We start from the raw sequence: 21,758 nt of genomic DNA on the forward strand, positions 1-21,758 counted from the left end.
CGGCCGGGAGGGGATCGCGAACAAACAACGGCGGCCATGTTGAGAGGGCATCGGTGCGCTAAACTTCTCGGGCAGGCTGCCGGGCGCGCGCCTCACCGGGGTCTCCCCCCCTGCCCGGCCAGGATGACAGTGAAGTTGGGAGACGGCGGCGGCGGCGGGGAGGACGGGCTCAAGCGGCTGGGCAAGCGGGCGGCCGACGACGACTCGCTGGAGGGCGAGGGGCCCGGCGGCGGGGACGCGGCCGACGAGAGCGGCGGCACAAAGAGGGACGCCAGGACCCCCCGGGACGGCGGCGACGGCCCCCCGGCGCCCGCGGGCGGCCCGCAGGCCCCGTCCCCGCCGCCCGCCTGCCCTCAGGACCAGCACCACTTCCTCCGGTCCAGCGTGAGGCCGCAGAGCAAGAGGCTCAGGAAGGACTCGTCGTGCGCCGGGGGGAGCGGCGGCGCGGGCGGCTCGGGGCCGCGCGGAAAAGGTGAGGGGGACTCCGGCTTCTGCGGGGTGGGGGTGGGGGGCAGGGGGGCCCTGCCCGTGCCCTGGCTTCCGCGGCGGGGGGCACCGTGCAGGGGGACGCGCCCCCGCTCTGCCCCGAGGAGCCTGTTTCTCTCTGTGTCGGAACTACGTGAGGAGGCAGTGAGGACCCTCTCTCCGGGCAAGTACAATGGATTCCTGAAGGGTGGGTTTTGTTTTCTCTGAAAGGATCGTCTCTGATTTACATGGTAGGCTATTTCGCAGACAATGCTTTGGGGAAAGAAAGAGAGAATACCTCCTGTATCTCTTTCCTGGACGCACAACAAAGGAGTGGGCTTTCCAAACCCATTGCATAAGAAGCCAAACATGATTGATCACAGGGTCTGACTGGGGCCCATCGCCCTCTACCTCAGGTATTCCAGGCTCAGGAGTCCTAAAGACATCCAGATGCAACCCTTTGAGTCCACAAAGGGTTCCCTGGGTGCCACAGAAACCGTGTCCCTTAGGGCAGGAGGCCACGGGAACACTTGGTGACCTGGTACAGGCAGGGAGCAGTCTGGGTGTTTGCCCCGGTGCTCCCGGTGAGGGAGGGTGGTACAGCTTTCCTGGGATCCCCACCCCAATCAGAAGAAAACCACGTGCCAGTGTGGTTGCTGCTTTCCTCTGTTTGTGTGCCCGCCTTCCTGACTGTATAAGTGAGCTCCTCTTCACTCCTCTTCGTCTGAGGCCAAGTCTGCAGCACTTTTACAGATAGCAGATGTAACAGAGTTCCGGTGAGCTTTAGAGGAAAGAAACTTCTACTTAGTTCCTTGGGAAATGGTAATTTAAGTTTATTAGAAGCCCTGACAATTTGAAGAAGGAAAGATTTCAGAAACTAACAGAGAACCATTTTGGAGATGCGTGCAAATATGTACATTTACACTTCCTTCTGCCTTCTCTTCACCTGGGGAGGGCTGGCATCTGAAATCATGCTGGCCTTACCAGATTTTTGGTAAAGATACTTGATGTAAGCATACTTAAGGTTGTGAGTATAAGGTAATTTTGCATGTTTCAGAAATTAAGCCTTGTGTCCTATGCGTTTATGTTGGTGTGAAAGTTGCTGATCAGTTAGGAAAGCATTGATTTGTTTTATCCGCTTTGTTTTGTAAAAAAATAGTTTTTCACTCCTAGTTACAGGTGTGTCTGAGTTATCACCAGTAAGCTCCTGGGATGCCTTCAAGGGTTTGTTTGTGGCTCAGAAGTCCTGGCAGCGTCCACGGCCTTGCCAACTTGGCTCTCTGACCTGCATCTGCTCGTCTGACTTGTTGAATCTGCCGGAATGAGAAGCACACTCACCTGTGAGACAAGGTGGTGAAGTGAAAGCACTCTGCACCTGTACGCGGCCGCCCCGTGGGAGGCGGAGTGGTGCTTACGCTTTGGGGTGCAGTTGCTCTTGGCAGTCAGGTGATGAGGGGAGGTCTGCTTTTGTTTGCATAGTTGAGCGTGGCTCATCCAGAGAAGGTCTCCTGGATTAGCCTCCCATCAGCCGTTGGCACTTCTCTTCTTGGTTCTTGTCCCTGTGTGTGCTTGGGGCAGCAGTCGACTTTCTGTTAGGAGAATGGATATGTGTTAGAATTGGTGCTTTTTGTGACTTTTATGTATTTTCTTGTTTTAGCAAGCGAATATTTCTTTAATTAAGCAATAAAGCTAAACCGTAATGGTGGCTTTTAGGAGTAAGAAGCGTGTCTGCTTTGCTTCATAGAAAGTGTTGAGCCTGGCATTTCCTGGGGGGGCCTGATCTTGTCGGCACCTGTCACTGTGCCCAGAACACCCCCCTCCTCATGCCTCCATAACCTCTGCTCACTTACCACCTCCATGAACAGCCAGCAAAGGTCCGGTTCCAACAGCACGCCTGGTAACCTCTGCAAACATTTCTTAGAGGAGTGTTTGTCTTAACAGACTAGAAATCTCCATCTCGGGTGCTGAGTGCAGATCAGCGAGGAAACGAACAGTCCTAGCATTTGTTAATTTTTCGCTTGAAAACAGTGTAATTTCCATTATGCTCAAGGAGTGCTCCCAGTCCAGTCATTGGCGGTTCCTTGGTTGATCACTGACTGCTCTTGCCAGTTTGAATCTGAACTGCCAGGCGTGAGAACCTTGCCGTGAGTCTGGAGGAAAAGCCTTAGGGAGGAAAGGAGGTCTGCCTTGTGCCTCTGTGCACACCACTCTGCTTGCTTTCTGAGAAGACAGTCTTTTGTCAACTTCAACGAATAATGCTTTTGTAGCACAATTCCGAATTAGGTTATGTTGGCATTCTGAGGGGCAGGGAGCTAAGAGCATCTATGTGTTACACATGTTACCTTTCTCTTACTCTCATTTTAAATGGGTGCAGAAACTGAGGTTTGTTGTCTTAATAATGGGCTGAGCTGCAGGCCAGAAACCAGTAGACCTCCTTGATGCCAGCGCACATGTTCCTGCTGCCCCACCTTGCCACCCAGAGTGACCCGAGGGTACTCTTGAGACCGAGATCCAGAGTTCGTGTATCTCTGAGAACCTGGTCCAGGAGACAGAGCCCCGAAGCCCTTCTCCTTCTGGCCAGTTTGTGATTTGGGTGATTCTTGGCTAACTGGTCTCTTTCTTGGAGCCTCAATTTCTTTGTCCATAAATGGGGATAATGCCAGTGTCTGGCTCAGCACAGTAAATAACACAGCCAAGGCCTGCTGTAAGTGGTTAAAAGGTTCCCGGGGCTTCTGTTATGGAAAACATGGTAACTTTGAGGTTAGGGAGCTACAGAGTCTGGACAGGTAGACTGGGTTGGGTATCACCTGTTGGGAGGTAGAGAGAGAGGTCCCAGGAATATTCCTAAGCTGTTGACTGCCCTATGGGGCAATTGTAAGCACAAGGTAGACTCTCAGTTTCTCTGCTGCCCTTCAGTCCCCTACCCCACCCCCTTTCTGCCCAAGAACCTTCATTCTCCCCAACTTCAGGCCAGCTGGTCATGAATTGTGCCATCTCCACAGTTGGGCAGTGTCGCCTGGTTTCACTGTGCTTGTACTTAGGAATCAGTAAATCACTGTACAGAACTTACTTATATTTTGCATAAACTGAGGGCTGCTTATAGCTTCCAGGTGTTTTTGAAAGACATCAGATGAGACATGTCACCCCGATGTGGTCAGCCTTTGAGAGATGAGTACCATATGGCAGAGAGGGGTGAGCCAGCAGTCAGGAGACCTGACTTCTCCCCCAGAGCTGCTTTGTGGCTGGCTCAGCTATGGGGCAAAGGGAAAGTCCCTTGACGTGCCCGAACTTTAGGTTCATTACTTCCAAAATGGGTTGGGTGAGATAGTGCCTAAAGCCATTCTGACCTTAACGCTTAGGGGTGAAGGGGTCAGCTGTGCAGACGGGACTTGGATCCTGTGTGTTTCAAGAGAGATTCTGGAAGGTAGGTTGCTTGAAAACAGGGTAGCTCTGTGTTTTGGGCTCTGCCTAGCCCTTGCCTCTGGGGGAGCCCCTGGCAGGGAGTGGTCAGAGTGTGCCCCTTCTACCCAGGGGCGTGCCCGCGTTGTCACGCAGGCACAGTCTGCTTGTCGTCGGCTCTGCGGTCACTCGTCGCTGCTCGGGCATTTGGGCCAGGCCCCAGGAGGCCGGTTGAAGTATGGCCATGAATGCTGTGAACTCCCTGTCCTTCATACTCTGTGGAGGGAGAGGGACAATCAGATTGTCAAGACCACTGAGGCTATAGCGCTCTGATTCTTGTGCCCAGTGTGACTCAATAAGTGATGTTTAATAAAATCAGATGCAGTGATGACAGTGTGGAGGCCACTGTGGCCACCTGGGCAGGGGCACCGGGCTCTGCCGAAAGCCCTCAGACCTTGTCGGGAGAAGAGGAGGAGGAAGGCAAGGCCTCTGCCCCCTCGCCCCACACACCCTGCGTGCGGCACCGTAAGGTAGGAGACACAGTAACCTGGACATGTCCTATTGTGTGCCCCGGACCCCCTGGGCACAGTAGGTCAGGAGACCTGTGTCCCTGGCCACTTCAGAGATGGGCCCTGATGGAACTGCAGGCTAGAGAGGGAAACCCCTGCAACCCAGGGGCTCTTGTAAATTACTAAGTTCAGAGTTGTATGGATTACACTCGTTTTGCATCGAAGATACGGACAGAGTGTAGAGACCAATAGGTGAGGTAACATTTCAATATTGGTTTGAAGGCTGAGCTACTTCTCAAATACCTTGTTGGCTTTGATGTCAAAGCTAGCGTTTCCATGGTGTTTGCTTGTGGAATTGTCCTTTGCCAACCAAGGATACTGTAGGATTTTCATCTTATGTAGTATGTTGTGTCTTGTTTTGTATCATATGAAGATGTAAAGATGATAAAGGAATGATTTCAGATAGTGGAGTCATAGATGTAAGAATGAGCTTTGTCATAGGTAGGGGTGCATGGAAGCATTTTAGGACATGGAGTAAGTGCAGTGTTAGCGCTGAATAGCGACGGGAGAAATGCCAGAGAAGGAAGAGGTTCTAAGGTGTTGTGTTTGCGACGGATGTCGAGAATTCCAGAAAGTCTTCACCTTATTTGACGGAGAAGGCATATGTTTTCATGGAAACAATGGGGTTTTAGTTATGTTTTTCTCAAACGTTTTGGGGTGAAGCGGTGTGCCTGTGAGGGAGCGCAGCCCCGGGAGCGTAGAGGACGCCGAGGCTTGGTGCCATGTGGAGGCTGCGGACACTGCGGGCTGTGATTGGGGTCGCCCCGGACCGCATGGTTCCAGGTCACCTTCGGCTCACAGAACAGGATGTCTCAGAGGCGGGGACCCTGCACCGGGGCTCTGGTGGTACGGCTGCAGCGTCCACACTGGTTCTGCAGAGACCGGTTGAAGGACGAGCCTGTGGGAGGCTGCCTTGCAGAGCGCCGGCCGCGTGGAGCGGAGCAACTCTTGGAGGCCCGTTGGGCAGTGGTGCGTGATGTGCGTGATGACAGACACCGGCCTGGGGAAGCGTCTGGATCTGCCTGCCGAGGCGACACCCTGACTGGGAATGGCCTTGGTGGAGAAGGTGCCCCCTCAGTCACGTCCAGGCTGTGAAAGCAAGCTTGACGGTTGTGGCGCCTGACACAGGTGAGCTGTGCTACGAGGGGTGCAGGAGCGGCCCCCAGGAGACCTTGGCATTTTGTCTCCACCTCGACTGTGGCATATTGTGACCTGAGGTGGACAGGTGCACGGACCAGGTGTGCCATCCTCGGCCTCTGAGAGGTCCCTGTCCTCTCGTACCACAGACCCAGGCCACGGGGAAGCGTTCCCGCGCCGGGGTCGGAGGCAGGTGCGCCTGCAGATGGACTGCCTTTAGCTCATGTTGAACCATCTTCCCAGCTGAGAAGGTGCAGAGTGGATGAAGTGAGGGGAGGCTCATGTGTTCTCCCCTCGAGGGACATCACTGAGCATCTCGCAGTGCTGGTCTGCTGTGTTCTCTGTTAACGTTCCTGACCCTGGGAAGGAACTTTCCCAGACTCCGAAAGAAAGCTCTGGGATAGTGAGTTATTGCCTGATAGGACAGATTGTCGTTACATCTTCTGTCTGTGACCTAAATTGAGTCATGCAGTTTTGTTTTTAGAGGTGAACATCCTCCCAACATCCTAACTCTTGCCACTATTAGCTGTGTGGCTTTGGGCAAGTCATTGAACCTGTTGAGGACGGAGGGAGGGGTGTCAAGGTCCAGTTCCCTCCCCCTCCAAACCCCTGGATCCTTTAGCTCTGTGTGGAGTAAAGATACAGAAGCATCCGTAACACAGGTGGCAGCCGCCATGGTGTCGTGTGGCTCAAGAGGAAGATGCCCAGGCTTGGTTCTAGCTGCCCGGTGACCTTGGGCCATCTCTGAAATGTAGACAATAGCTACGCGCTGAGAAGACAGAAAGGAGCAAAGCATTTGTACGTGCTTCCGAGGTGCTGTGGAGCTGCATGCTCCTGGGTCCGAGCAGCCGTGTGGCATGCCTGGCAAGCTGCTCCCCCCCCCCAGGTCTAAGCACCCCCACTTGGAAGATAGGGATTGTTTCCTCCACTTCAGGTGGTGTGAGGGGCATGGGTGATAGGGTTCCAGGCTCATTCAGAGATGTGTGATGGCGGGGACCTAGAGGAAGCAGGCAGCCTAGCTTGTCCAGAGGCAGAGTGGGCAGCCGTGCAGCCTTGGAAGGCAGACCGTGGCCACACGTCTGCATCCCTCAAATGCAAGCTCTGGAGAACAGGCTGTGGCCGGGGTTGGTGATTTGGAGACCAGGGAGGAGGCTGTTAAAATTATCTTACTCGGGTGGTATGGAGCTGGCCTGGGAACATGGCCACAGAAATGGGGACAGGAGAAGCTGGGTGGTCCCTGGGCAGCTGGAGGACTGTGACACAGAAGTAGGCTGACAGGGAAGAGTGGGCTCTGTTGGAGGCATTGGGTCTCGGGTGGGTGAGGGGCCCCTGCCCTGCTCTCCGTGGGTTTCTGAACTCTAGTGGAGCATCTGCTGTGTTTGAGGCCTGGTGCCAGGCTTGGGCACTGAAAAGTCAGACACTGTTCCTGCTTTCAGAGACCTTGCTGTTGGGATCCTATTCTTGTACATTGCTTCCCTGCAGGTTCCTTGGATACTGACATCTCATCACGCGGACCCTTGTTCACTCTCTTTGTGGCCTCAGAAGCTAGTTGCAGACAGAGCATTGACTTTGGTCCTCTACTTTTTTCCGCTGGGCTTCTTGCACCTGCTGCCCCCACCCCCCTACCCCCGGAGAAAGCCCCTGTACCCACCCAGTCTTGTTCATAGTGGTCTTCTCTTTCTGCCTCCGGCCTTCCCACTTCTGTCCTTGCTTGCTTCTCTCTCCCCCTTTACTCATCACTGTTTTTATTGCAATGCTTCTGCACAGGTGGGAGGCCCCCTACCCAGGGGCCCACTGTCGCGTTCCCTCACAGTCTCTCTGGTCCTATTTCTTGTTTCTGCTTGAGCTGGTGTGCTTGGATGAGCCTGAAGTGAAGCGCTGAGCCATTCTTGTCTGAAATTTGGGGGATGAACCAGATGGCCTGTTCTCTTTCTACTCTGAAGTTTTGTGATTCTAGTTTACTTTTAAAAAGCATTTAAGGTCTAGAATCATGGTCACCAAACGTTAGAAATGGTTACTTGGGGTGATTGGTTTTCGCTTTTGAACGTTTTGACCTTTCATATGTTTTCTTTATCCTGCTCTCTATCTCTGAGGGTCTTTCCAGCTCAGAAATGCTTCCATTGTGTTTTCCTTCACTGTTCATTCTCCTTGTCTTGGTTCTCACTGGTCCTGTGATCCAGTGAAATCTCACAAGAGCTAGCCAGACATCTGCATTATAGACTTCTCAGAAACATACGTCTGTTCCTTTCAAGTAGGTCCGATACTGCTGTGGGCTGGCAGAGAGGTAAACCTGAGCTGTGATTGTTGTCGGGCTAGTTAGCAAGTTGCTGTTGTTTTGGAAAAAAGAGAGTTAACGAATGCTTCATCAGCAGTTGAAAATGACTCTGACGTGCTCTGTTGTGGGTGGCGCAGAGGTGGACGGCAGCCCTTCCTCAGATAACTCCACCTGAGGGGTTATAGGCTCCAAATCAGCAGGCCCTTCCTGTGCGTAAGAGCTGTGTCCTGAATGGCTGCTGCGACCTGGCCTTGCGTTTGAAGCAGAAGCATCTGTGAGGCGATGGGAAATGGCCTGAAGCCGGTCATCCCTGCAAATGTGCTTGAAAGTCACCACCTGTTGGAGACATCTTGGGAAGTGCTGGGTTCACTAATTAGGTCATGTCTTGGGTTTGGTTTGGTTTGGTGAGGAATGGACCAAGTCAGATGTGTACTGAATACACCCTTAGCCCACCGGGCAGCATCTTGCCACCTGTTGTGCCTGCGGGCCAGGGGAGGAGCAGCCGGAGGAAGGGCTGGTGGGGCTGCGACACCCGGAGCCTGATGGTATCTTACTCTATCGGGGCACTGCGGACCATGATTGTCAAGCTCTTGGACAGAGCGCTGGCACTTTCTGCGATGCTAGAAATACTCTGTGCTCACCAGCACGGGAGCCACGAGCTGCACGTGGGCATTGGCCACTAGAAATGTGGCTGGTGTGAACAAGGAACTGGGTTTTTTGTTTTATTGAATTTTAATTCATCAGCATTTACGCCTTGGGTGGTGGCAGCTGAATTGGACAGTGCAGTGGGATAAACAACGATTTTGGGGACCCAGTCACGTTGCCTTCTGAAGTCACCAAACTGGTGCACTTTTCCACACGAGAGAATATCCCCCATTTTATGTAGCGGCGTGATTTTTCTGCATGTGTGACCACACATTCTGCTCTCCAATAGCTGACTGATCTAACATAGGTCCGTGGCACACTCTGGGGGAGGTCCAACATGTGTGTTAGAGCCTGGTGACCCTGCCTCCCCCTGTCCCTCGGGCCACCCCTGCCCCATGGCTTGTGTTTTTCCAGGGATGGTCTTTGCAAGCGTATATGGATTAGTGGATTTAAAATGTTTCACTTCCTCTGATTTTCTGTGAAATCCCTGTCTTTCGTCCCTGCTCTGGAGGCAGACCCCTGTCAAGGGGATGAGGGAAGTGTAGCCACGTAGGGAGGCCCCTGATTGCCCAGGAAGAGGACCTCCCTCGAAAAGCTCATGATTGGGGCGCCTGGGGGGCTCGGTTGTTAAGCATCTGCCTTCGGCTCAGATCATGATCCCGGGGTCCTGGGATCGAACCCTGCATTGGGCTCCCTGCTCCTCGGGAAGCCTACTTCTCCCTCTCCCACTCCCCCTGCTTGTGTTCCTGCTCTCACTGTGTCTCTCTCTGTCAAATAAATAAAATCTTTAAAAAAAAGAAAAGAAAAGCTCATGATTATCTCACTAGGAAAGCATTTTAATGATAATTTGCATTTGTTTCACTTTTGCTTTTTTTTTTTAATTGAAGATTTTACTTATTAGAGAGCACGCACAAGCGGGGGGAGGGGCAGAGAGAGAGGGAGAAGCAGGCTTCCTTCTGAGCAGGGAGCCCGATGTGGAACTCGATTCCAGGACCCTGGGATCATGACCTGAGCCGAAGGCAGACGCTCAACCGACTGAGCCACCCAGGTGTCCTCACTTTTGCTTTTCAAAACACTTTTATTTTTATGATCTTATTTTTACCACCCTGCCCCCCCCCAAACTGTGCAGAATTTGATGATTGCTCACCATGGATGGTCCTGAAGTTCCATAGGATGAAATTCCAGTCATTGCAGGGGTGTGCCTGGCCTTCCCTGCACTCTGAGGAAGGGACCAGATGGGTGGGAAGATTGGGTCACAAAAGGTTTTTATCTGTGACTTTGCCTCTGTTCTCCCAGGAGCATGGAGCTGTCAGTCCGTGGCAGCCCCGCATAGTCCATCCTGCTCTCCCCTCTCAGCGTGGCTTCCAAGGGCTCGTCGTGAGATTAGGAACTGATATTTTCAGAGCAGTTGTGAGGTTGTCATTAGATTTTGTTGGTGAAAATTGATCAAGAAAAAGGAGTTCCAAGACCTTTTAAAGATTCTTTTAAAGGCATCAAATGATTCGTGTTCTGAAGTATTGGTTATATCTAAGAGAAGGCATTGAAACTCAGATGCTTTCTTGAGTTTGAATTTCAATTTGTTGATTTGAAAAGACAAGATTTATTTCATCCCAAACACATTGGAGAAAGACACTGTAATATATGATGTGGGTTTTCAGGTCATGGGGGCAAAGGGCTGTCGGCCTCTGGTGGGGACGTGGTGGTCATGCTCCTTCATTGGGTCTGCAGAGAGTTCGCTCTTCTTTTTCTCCCTGTAAAAAGGTTGGAAAGAGTCATGAGGTCAGGTCGGGATGAGGTCATTGCCGAATAGCGCTAGCGGGCGTCCAATGGTGGCGCCACCCAGTGGAGGCGTGTGCAGTGGGGCCTTCCTGAGCTCTGCTGCCTTCTGGAACAGGTACCATATGGTTCTTTCTTCCAAGGAGCTGACGGTGGCGGATCATCGTCCGGAAATGGGTCTGGGGCTGTTCCTGCTGCACCTGCGGGGGGCTCTCGCTCCTCTTCCCGGAACTTGGGGTCTTCCAGCGGTGAGAAGGAAGAAGGCAAGAAGGCCCGGCGGCAGTGGGAGTCGTGGAGCACAGAGGATAAGAACACTTTCTTCGAGGGGCTCTATGAGGTGAGCTCTGGGGCCAGGACAGGCGGCTGAAAGTCCCAGTCTCTTTCCACTCCGTCCGTGTTTCTGTTTCTGTTGGCCTCTGCCTTGCTGACCACGTGGCTGCAAGATCTACTAGGTCAGCAGTTCAGTGGGGAGCCCCTCGTGGGCAGCAGGCGTGGGTCCCCAAGGCCCTGGACTCGCCCTCTGACCTTAGCTCTTTATCCCCTCATTGTGACTTTTAAAAGCTGATGCTAGTGAAGTGGCTGTTAGGAGGTGTTCTTGTTTGATTCATTTCTTTCTACTCCAAGAGTCTACCCGTTGTCTCAGGTACATTCTTTTTTCTCTTTTTTAAAGATTTTATTTATTTTTGAGAGAGCATCCGTGCAAGTGAGAGCAGGGGGAGGGGCAGAGAGAGGCAGAGAGAATCTTAAGCAGACTCGTTGCTGAGCGCAGAGCCCCACATGGGACTCAGTCTCATGACCCTGAGATCATGACCTGGGCTGAAACCATGGGTTGGACACTTAACCTATTGAGCCCTGCAGGCACCCTGAGATACATTCTTGACTGAAGAGTGGAGCCTGTCTCTGGGCCTTCCCCTTGCAGTTGAGAGGGCTCCTCAGAGGAGTGGCCCCTGATGGGGAGGGACAAGGGGACACTTGCCACATCAGTCAGAGCCGGCAGCTTAACCCCGAGAGATGTCACAGTGGACCTGGGACAGAGTCGAAAGTCCTAAAAGTAGAGAGAAGCTGCTCCCGGATCCCACTGCCCAAAGAAGCACCTGTGCTCCCTACCAGCTGTTTTCACTTCCACGGTTTGCTTTTTCATGTGTTTGTAACTATGGAGAACATATTCCTTTTGTTAATGTCAAATGCACTTTCATGGTAGGTTACAGTTCTTATGTTCAGTATTTTTCTTAGTGCCTATAAATATTCTACTTCAGATGAAAACAACCTGTGGCTTGCATGCTCGCTGCCCGTTTTTATAAATAAAGCTTTATTGGGATGCAGCCATGCCCATTCACTTGTATATAGTTTCTGGCTGCTTTTGAGGACAGTGGCAGCTCCAGCAAATACTGAGTGGCCCGAGACATTTGAGTGTTTACCCTCTAGCCAGTCCTCACTCTCTTTCACCATCCTTGTATCCTTGGTTGTTGTGGTTCCTTCCAGGTTCTGTTGTAAGCGATGCTACACTGAACATCTTTGTGCATATTCCATATTTTAGACTGCTTCATTGGGCTATAGTGTCAGGAGTAGGTTACTCAGTCAGCGAGCCTATTCCTTTAATAGTGATAGCAGTGATGGAAAAGTCTTGCCAAGCTTGGCAAATAGGGCTCATAGCAGAAAGGGGCTTTGGAATTGATGCTCTGGAGTGTCCATGAGAGATTAGAAAGGGTGAAGAGCTAGAACTCAATGCTGGTGTCAGAATAGTCCTGTGGCTGCCCCTCTCACTTCAGGGGGCCACCGCTTCGGTTCTGCTGTCCCGGTTGGAGGAGGCCCGTCTGTCCGTGTTGATGGACTCTGTCGTCCAGGGAGACCATGAGGTGTATATTTGAGGCTTGTTCCTGTAGGTACAGAGTCCTTCAAGCGAGTTCAGATGTGTTCTCTTTCTTCCCTGTGACAGTTTAAGAGGATAGCCTAGGGGCTGATTTTGTATAGTTACATCCCCAGACTGTGCCTCTTTGAAGTTGGTTAGGCAGAGAAGACTGGAGGCCCCGGGACTGTTGTCACATCGTGCTGCTGATTGATGCTCCCCTGCAAGCTTTGCTGTGGTCCTTCCTGGGGAGATCGAGGCTCTGCGGGGGTCTGGCCACCCGGGTGCAGAATGCAGGCCGGAGCTGTGCTTGTCGATTAAAAGTGGGGGAAGGATTCACCGTCAGTGACCCACCCTGCCTTTCTTCAGGTAAATTAGTTCGTTCGCTTCTCGCTGGGCCAGCCTTCTTGTTCTACGTTTTCTGCTAGATAGGTGTTGGAGGTCTCCTGAAATCCTTGATGAACAGTCTCTGTTGTGGTCACTTCCTGCTTTCCACAGTTGGTGCTGTGTAGCCCACATGTACTGTGTGCACACTGTGTGTGTGTGCGTGCGCACGTTGGGGCGGAGGCATGAGTGCGTGCTTTACAGCTGACACTTGGTGTGTCTGCCCAAGGCGCAGCGGGACCCTGGCGGGGTCTTGATGGAGGGCTGATGAGCTGGGGGGCTGTGACTGAACAGTGTATGTGGGGTGGGGTGTGGGAGCTCAGCACGGGTCTCTGCTCTGCAGCGTATGTGCCATCATCCCTGCCTTCCGGTGCACACGTCTGACGACCCAGCTCAGCACAGAGAGGTTGTCATGACCTAGAGGGATGGGGCGGGGGACTGGCTGAAGCCCGACTGGATGCAGGAACTCCAACGATGTCATGGAGGTTGTGTCACCCTGCGTGCGGGCGGTGACATGCTGTGCTTACTGCCTCCTTGACAGCGCTCAGAGACGAGAGTGCCACCCCCACCACCCACTCCAGCTGGGACAGGTCTGGGAAGACTCAGATGGGCCAGGCCTGTCCCACACTTCCTGTGGCCAGGGGTGTGGGTCGTGGCCCCCATGACAGGGAGCTGGTGGGGCGGCCAGCAGGGCGAGTGCCTGTAGTGATGTCATCCTTGACACCCTCTTACTCTGTTTCGAGTAAGCCGGTCACCGACTTTTCGTTTTGCTTCTTCTGTGTGTGGTTCCTGCCCTACAGCTGCATAGCCAGCATCCTGTGCTTGCTTCTCACCGCGTAGATAATTGCTAAAGGTTCATCTGCATCCAGAGCACCACAGGAGTGCTAGGATGCAAAGAAGTCCCCCTTAAGGGTTGACAGTCTGATTAGGGAAATGCAGCAGGAACATAAAAGGTGGCGGAGTCAGGAAGCCTGTGCTAACAAATGCCACAAGAATTCAAAGGCAGCATAGTCTGAGAGTCACCAGACCCAGATTCTGGTCCCAGGCTGGCGAGCGCGCACCTGTCTGGGTTTGCTGCCCTGCTGCACAGGGGAGCTGAGGGACGGAAAGGCTGTCTGGGCTTGCTCCGTCATGGTTCTGATCAGGGGCTGAGGGGGTCCTATGGGGGAGGGCGCACCCAGAGGAGGGCATTCAAGATACCTTTTTATGTTCTTTATTTTTGTAACAGTGAAGAAGCTTTAATTCTTAGATTTCTTATACTTTAACTTTTCACTTTAAAACCATTTCAGACTTGGAAAAAGTTGCAGAAAAAGTACAAAGAATTCACGTGCCCTTTCCTGATGTTCACATAATGTCACTGTTACCAGCACAATGAGGAGATTTGATGTGGGTACTGTAGCATTTACTGACCTGTGGGCCTTACTCAGGTTTAGCTGGTGTTCCCACTGATGTCATTTCTAGATCAGGTTCCCACATTGCATTCAGTGGTCATGACTCCTGAGCCCTCCACACGCAGACAGGCCCTCAGTCTCTGCCTCCTTTCTTCCGTCTTTCAAGACCTTGACGCTTTTTTTTTTTTAATTCAAATTCAGTTTAGTTAACCTGTACTGTATTACTAGTTTCAGGAGTAGAAGTTAGTGATGTATCATTTGCATATGACACCTAGTGCTCATTCCGTCGTGTGTCTTCCTTAATGCCCATCACCCAGTTACCCCATCCCCCCCATCTCCCCTCCAGCAACCCTCAGTCTGTTTCCTAGAGTTAAGAGTCTCTTACAGTTTACCTCCATCTCTGATTTCATCTTATTTTTCCTTTCCTCCCCCTATATTTATGTTTTCTTAAATTCCACGTGTGAGTAAAATCATTGTCTTTCTCTGACTGACTTATTTTGCTTAGCATAATACCCTCTAATTCTATCCACGGCATTGCAAATGGCAAGATTTTGTTCTTTTTGATGGCTGCATAATATTTCATTGTATATATAGACCACATCTTCTTTATCCATTCGTCTGTTGATGGACATCTGGGCTCTTTCCGTAGTTTTGCTATTGTGGACATTGCTGCTATGAACATTGGGGTGCATGTGCCCCTTCGTATCACTACATTTGTATCTTTGGGTAAATATCCAGTAGTGCAATTGCTGGGTCATAGGGTAGCTCTGTTTTTATTATTATTATTATTTTTAAAGATTTCATTTATCTATTTGACGCAGAGAGACGAGAGAGGAAACACAAACGGGGAGTGGGAGAGGGAGAAGCAGGCTTCCCGCCAAGCAGGGAGCCTGATGTGGGACTTGATCCCAGGACCCCGGGACCATGACCCAAGCTTAAGGCAGATGCTTAACAACTGAGCCACCCAGGCGCCTGGGTAGCTCTATTTTTAATACTGTTTTCCAGAGTGGCTGCATCAGCTTGCGTTCCCACCAACAGTGTAAGAGGGTTCCCCTTTGTCCGCATCCTCGACAACATCTATTGTTTTCTAAGTTGTTAATTTTAACCATTCTGACAGGTGTGAGGTGGTATCTCATTGTGGTTTTGATTTGTATTTCCCTGATGCTGAGTGATTTTGAGCATTTTTTCATGTAAGACCTTGACATTTTTGAAGATTCCTGGTCTGTTGGGTTGTGGAATGCTGTCAGTGTGGGCATCTCTGAGGTTACCTCATAATTAAATGTACATTTTGCATTTTTGTCAAGAATCCCACCGGAGTGCCAGGCTGTCCTGGGCGCATCCTGTCCAGAGTGCGTGATGTGCTCCATCCTGTCTGGTGGTATGAACCTTGATTATTGCATTCAGGTGGCACCTGCTGGGTCCTGTACCGACTAGTCTTTTTTTTTTTTTTTCCTTTTTACTTTGGGACTATGTAAATACCCTGTTTTTCATTTCTTTCTCCACTAACTTTAGCAACCATGCCACTTTTTACCTGAAATAACTATGATTACACTGTTTGCCTAATGATGATTTTCTGACCATTCTTTTTTCTACACTTATTAGAGATCTCGTGCAAGAAAAAGCTCTCCCTTCTCCCCCCATTTAGGTACGAATGCAGTGATTTATTTTTATCTGTGTGGACTCAAGGACATGTAGCCTATTCTGTGTCACAATCCGTTCCTATCCCTGTTGGTTTTGTTGCCCAAATTGTTGCAGGTTTGGGAGCCTCTTCAGGTTGGCTCCTGTCATGCTCAAGTACTTGCATACTTTCCAGCACAGCAAGATACTCCAGACTCACTGGTACTTTACCTGCTCCCATCTCTTCAAGGCACCCTGGTTCCTTCTGGGAAGTGGGATTTAGAAGCCAAGAAAGGGGTGCTGGGGGTGCTTGCGCTGCTGGTCTGCTGGTCTGCTGTCACCTCTGGGCCCTCCCCAGGACTTCTGTCTTGGCTTCGATGAAATATCAGAAGCTCCCACATAGCGCTGGTGGTGACTGTTCTCTGGAACACCACTTCCATTCTGAAAATGCCAGAAAATCTCAGTTCCTACGAGATGTTGAAGGAAGGGATGGCCCATAGATGTGTGGTTCTCTTACTAAGTGTTCATATTTGCTGTCCCTGTGAATATAGGTTAGGTTTCATTTGGTCGAAGCAGTGAGGATGTTTCTGAATAGTTGACGTATTGTTTTGAAGCCAGGTATAGAGCACCCTCACCTCCTCCATCCTTGTAGTCTGTGTTGTGTTCCCATGATTGTCTTCACCGAGCGGTCTTCTTTCATGGTCTCTCGGCCCTTCCATCTGAGGGATGAGCATTGTGCTCTCCTACTCCAGGGCTCTTTCCTCTTTGGTCTCCTATCCCTGAGTTTCCACTGCTGCTTTGTCCGTTATTTGAGTTAAAACCTGAGGTTCTAGGGAGGTGAGGTTGAATTTCATATACAAAGAAGAGCCGTGAAGGACGTTTGCTTGACCACAGTGGTCTCCTTTTCCCTTTCTCCTTTCTCGGGAAGTGTCTGGGTTGTGCAGAAGACTGCCTTGTTGTAACCTCTGTGCTTTTAATGTGGACTTCATTTTCTAGCATGGGAAAGACTTTGAAGCCATTCAGAACAACATTGCCCTCAAGTACAAGAAGAAAGGCAAACCAGCAAGCATGGTGAAGAACAAAGAGCAGGTTCGGCATTTCTACTACCGCACGTGGCACAAGATCACCAAGTACATTGACTTTGATAACGGTGAGTGTGCTTGGGCACAGTTGGCTGCTGGTCAGGAGCTGGTTCCCACAAACCCACAAGACACACCCTCTGGCATTGTTCTCACCTGGCCACATGGCCAGGGATACTGTGCCTCGTGGCGCTTTGGCTGGTGATACGTCGGTTAAGCTGAATGGTGAGGAAGCTGTGTGTATTTCTAAGGTCCCTGGGTGCCTGGGCGTCTTGGTTCCTGGCTCAGTCTGGTCCCGTGTCCCGTGCTGGGAGGCGAGGGCCCCCGGTTGACCAGGAGAGGCAGGCCACGGGTGCGGGCCGGCCAGAATCGGACCCCCTCGGTGCCCGCCCTTCTTTCCCAAGTGGGGGCTCCTTGGGGTGAGGGTGGGGTATGGCCGGTGTGTGGTGGGCCAGGGGGAGGGCCAGCGGGGAGGGCTAGCTTTCTCAGGGCTCTTACCTGCGTTTGAAGCCAGGCTCGAGTAGTCCTGTGTTCGGTTCACATGTCCGGGTCAGCACTCAGAGCGGCCTTTCCGACCAGCCTCTTTGTCCCTAGGGGAGGTGTGGCTACCTCCTGTCTCCACGTGTCATGCCTGCCTCTCCGTCATCAATTCACCTTTCTTGATGTTGCTCTTCGTTTCTATAGCTTCATTCATAGCTCGGTCATTCCGGACATTTGCTTCTACCAACTTCACTCATTTCTGACTCTCCTGTTAAAATAGTCTAAGTTCTGATGTAGAATAGCTGTGGTGGCTATGGTCTGTCACTCGCGCTTTGAATCTTTGCCGCTGTGAGCCCTTGGTGTCAGCCCTGATGGATGACCTCCCATGTTTCCCGTGGGCATACTCTCGGCCCATTTGGGGAGTCTCGGCCATGCGTGTGCCAGCGACCCCCCAGGCTGACCCATCCAGCTCTCCTCCCTGGCTCTCCCACGGGTCAGCATTCCGGGACATGGGGTTCCTCCTCTGGCCTGACAAAGGCCCAGAGAGCACGATTCAAGCAGTCTCCTTTTGTAAAGGGTCAGATGGTAAATATTTTGGGCTTTGGGGTTTGCAGTCTGTCGAAGATGTTTGTAGACAAAAGGTAAGCAGGTGTGTGTTGCTGTGTTCCAGAAACAGTTCCTTCACGAAAAGAGGCTATGGGCTGTGTTTGGCCTGTGAGCTGTAGTTTGCTGACCCCTGCCCTAGAGAAATCCTTCCTCGCTGCCACTGGCCAGTGTGGGAGCCCTTGGGGATGGAGCACCCAAGCTCCAGACGGTCGCAGTTGTTACCTGACCCTGTCACCTGAATATACTTACCTCCGAATCTCCGTGGACGTCTGTCACCAGTCTTGTTGGTTGTACCTCAGAGCTTTTCGGGTCTGTCCTCGCCACCTGGTCAGGACAACAGGGGTTGGTCCTGTTCCAGATCATCGCTGTTCTCCCATGGCCCAGTCCCACCGTTCCAGAGCTGCCCCTCACATCACAAGATCCCCACCAGGTGTGCCTCCTCCAGGCTGCCCCCTGCCTCAGCCCCTCCCACAGCCCCGCCAGGTGCTCTCATGCTGACCCGTGGGCCAGCGGGAGTGGGGTCTCCACCATCCTGGTACCTGCACTCCTGCTCACCTTCCCAGACCGAGCGTCTGTGCTGTTCTCCTGGAAATTCCTCCCTGAATCCTTCCCTGCCCCTCCTGCTCTCTGAGTGTGGGCTGGCTCTGTGCCTGTGGCTGAGGACGTCCCCCGCAGGGCAGACGAGAAAACCCAGGCACAGCCATGCAGGCCCTCACCCACGCCCACCGAGACGGTCAGTGGGGGAGCCGAGACCCCCCTTCTTCCCAGACGCCCTCCGCCATGTGCTCAGTGCAGATCCTCACCCCTCCCGCGAGCGCCAGCTTGCAGGCCACTTTTCACGCCCCTGTGGTGTTTCTCTCTGCTTCCTGTTGAGTGTCCTTTTGTTGAGTGATGTCACTACAGGTGAATAAGTTTTTACTTTTCCTTTTGGACCGGCAGGTCACTTCTGGTGGTTTTATTTGACAGAGAGAGACACAGCGAGATAGAGAACACAAGCAAGGGGAGTGGGAGAGGGAGAAGCAGGCTTCCTGCCAAGCAGGGAGCCCGATGCGGGACTCGATCCCAGGACCCTGGGATCATGACCTGAGCTGAAGGCAGATGCTTAACCGACTGAGCCACCCAGGCGCCCCTCTTCTGGTGGTTTTAAATAATGCGCTTGTGGACATCCCTGTTCACAGGGCACTTTCCTTCAGAAGCACTTTCTTCAGGTAAATTACAGGATTGAGATTAGTTTAGTTGCATCTCGTTGTGAGCGTCTCGTCGTGAGGGCTAATTGTCCTCTCTGAGGATGAGCATCAGGCCTGCTGGCCTGTTGAGCACACCCCACCCGTGGCCAGTCTTTCTCCACGGCAGGACCCCGTGTGCAGTGCCTTCATTCTGCTGAGTTTATGGCCCCACTGAGCTGCTCTCTGGCCAGCACGATGCTCTTGTTTCCACGAGTCTTTTCCAGGTCCCTTTCCGGCTTGAGCGCCTTCACTGGATACCTCGAGCGGTGTCCTTCCGGTCCTTGCAGGGGACACGTGTCTCAGTGTTTGCGACACATAATTGAAGCCACCTGGGAGGAGGGAGGGCTCAGCACCCCAAGCCAGTCCCTCCAGCTGCAGGGGCCTCCAGCCCAGCCTGGCGCCTTCATGGGGAAAGTAGATCAGGAAAGAACAGTGGGTCTGGCACCTTGGGACGGCATATCCGTTGACGTGGATTGCCATTCTTTCTGGAGACCTGTGGAAATGGGCTGTTGATTGCCACGCTTTGGGGACCATCCCTAGGTCATACTTGGCAGATATTTTGCTGATACTCTGTTGTTTATTGGCTTTGGGGGCTCCTATGAGCATTAACAGAAGATTCTCTGCTGGCCTGGGTGTGTGGCAGCCAGTCAGCCACGTTTTGTTCTTTACCAGAGTGTCACCATGCCGTCCGTGTACCTGCTGGCTGTGCATGTTCTTAGTTGACCATGCTTCTCAGATCACGAGTTTATTTGAAAACATGCAACACTGGTCCAGATCCTGATGAATCTAAGACTTAATAACATCTGTGGTCTTCACAAATCCCTTCCCTGCCTTCCGCAGTGGCCCATGTCCCCACTGTCCTTCACCTGACCTGTGCGCTTCTTGGTGGCTTAGCGGGTTTAGCGTCTGCCTTCGGCTCAGGTCATGATCCCGGGGTCCTGGGATTGAGCTCCATGTCGGGCGTCCTGCTTGGCGGGGAGTCTGCTTGAGGATTCCCTCTTGCCCTCTGTCCCTTCTTGTACATTCCCCTCCTCCACCCCAATACATAAATAACATCTTTAAAAAAAAACAGTGATCGGGCGCCTGGGTGGCTCAGTTGGTTAAGCGACTGCCTTCGGCTCAGGTCATGATCCTGGAGTCCCGGGATCGAGTCCCGCATCTGGCTCCCTGCTCGGTAGGGAGTCTGCTTCTCCCTCTGACCCTCCCCCCTCTCATGCTCTCTGTCTCTCACTCTCTCTCTCTCAAATAAATAAATAAAATCTTTAAAAAAAAAAAACAGTAATCCCATGAGAAGAGCTTTCTTTCTGTTGAGCTGATGGTTCCAACAAAGTTACTTTTTTTTTTGAGGTTATATTTATTTGTCAGAGAGAGAGAACATAAGCAGAGGGAGTGGGAGAGGGAGAAGCAGGCTCTCTGCCAAGCAGGGAGACCGATGTGGGGCTCGATTCCAGGACCCTGGGATCATGACCTGAGCCGAAGGCAGATGCTTAACGACTGAGCCATCCAGGCGCCCCTCCACCAAGGTTTCTGGCTGGTCCTGGTGATCTCTCCACGTTGGTGGCAGCCAGGTGACCACATTAAGCCTGAGGGCTGCCTGCCCTTTGTGGTGTGCTGGCAATTACCTCAGGGCTTGGCGCTGCCCAGCCGCCCTCCCCTCCTCAGCCCCTGGCAAGCTCGGATCCACTTCATGTTTCTGCGGGTTTGCTTGTTCTGGACATTTCATAGCAACAGTATCAGTGTGTGGCCTCTACCTGAGCACCGTGTCTTCTCAGTTCATCCACTTCGTGGCAGATGCTAGAACTCTATTCCCTCACATGGCCGATACCATCCCACTGTGTGTTCCGTGCTTGTTTATCCACTTCCTAGCCGTCTCAAAGTGTCCTGAGCAGCGGTCCCCCATGAGAGTCCTGACGAGGCCTTGGTCTTTCTCTGAAGAACCTTCAGGAGCGGTTGGTGGATGTTAGTGGAGTCCCAGGCTCCTGGCAGCCTATGTGAGGGTCAGAACCTTCGGTTTAGATCATTCGTTCAATGATCTAATTTTCCGCTTACTAATGTATTTTTGTTTTCCTTTCCTGGTGACTTAATCATAAGCACTGAGTGTTAGGAGTTTGAAAAGAGCTCTCTGAGGAGAAGCCAGAGAGAGCCATTGTGAGGACAGTGGAGGGACAGGCTGCCTGGGTCACTGCTCTGTGAGGTGGTGGGGATGGCACCAGACTGCTGGGCCCAGGCTGGCAGATCGCACTCAGGTTTGGCTTCAGGTAACCTGGAACTCAAAGCAACTCGGTCTTAAGCACAGAAGGATTTGTTCTCTCATGTCCAAGACCGCAGGGAGACGGTCCAGGGCGGGCATCGGGGACCAGGTCTGCCCTGTTTCTGCTCTGCCATCCCCTGCATGTTTGTGTCCAGGACGGCTCCAGGCAGCAGCTCTGCAGGGAAGAGGGGTGAGCCAGAGGGCCACATTCGTCCTGAGTTAGTCTTCAGTCATGTCAGGAGCTTCTGGAAGTCTCGGGCTCACACCAAAGGCCAGTGGCCCCGTCTAGCCCCAGGGCAGGCTGGGGCGTGTACTGTCTGACCTGGATGCGTTGCTTCTTGAATGAAGTGGGTCTTTTGCTGAGGAGCAGGGGGAGAGTGGGTATCGGTACTTGCAATGGTGGGGGGCTGCGTTTCCTCTTCCGTCTGGCCCCAAGCCCCTGGCCATTGGTCAGTGGTCAGATGGCCTGACAGGTCAGCTTCCTTGGTCCCGGGGCCGCTGGCCTCACACGGAACTCGGGTGGGTCTGTGTGTGCAGAGACAGATGCTGTCACCCCACCTCTGCCTCCATGGAAGCTGGCCGTGCGGCCATCCCAGTCTCTCCCCCTGCTGT

The 21,758-nt window shown here is 52.4% G+C and overlaps 1 protein-coding gene across 1 annotated transcript in view; it reads left to right on the plus strand.

Moving 5' to 3' along the window:
• The first annotated feature begins 123 nt into the window (after window positions 1-123).
• The window catches only part of CRAMP1 (cramped chromatin regulator homolog 1), a 55,453-nt gene continuing 33,818 nt past the window's right edge, over window positions 124-21,758 (plus strand). Inside the window, exons 1-3 of the mRNA XM_021697994.2 lie at window positions 124-472; window positions 10,410-10,603; window positions 16,501-16,654. Coding sequence (XP_021553669.2) covers window positions 124-472; window positions 10,410-10,603; window positions 16,501-16,654 — 697 coding nt within the window. The remainder of the gene's footprint in view (window positions 473-10,409; window positions 10,604-16,500; window positions 16,655-21,758) is intronic.

The sequence above is a fragment of the Neomonachus schauinslandi genome, chromosome 5 (genome assembly GCF_002201575.2).
Source record: "Neomonachus schauinslandi chromosome 5, ASM220157v2, whole genome shotgun sequence".
Taxonomy (NCBI): domain Eukaryota; kingdom Metazoa; phylum Chordata; class Mammalia; order Carnivora; family Phocidae; genus Neomonachus; species Neomonachus schauinslandi.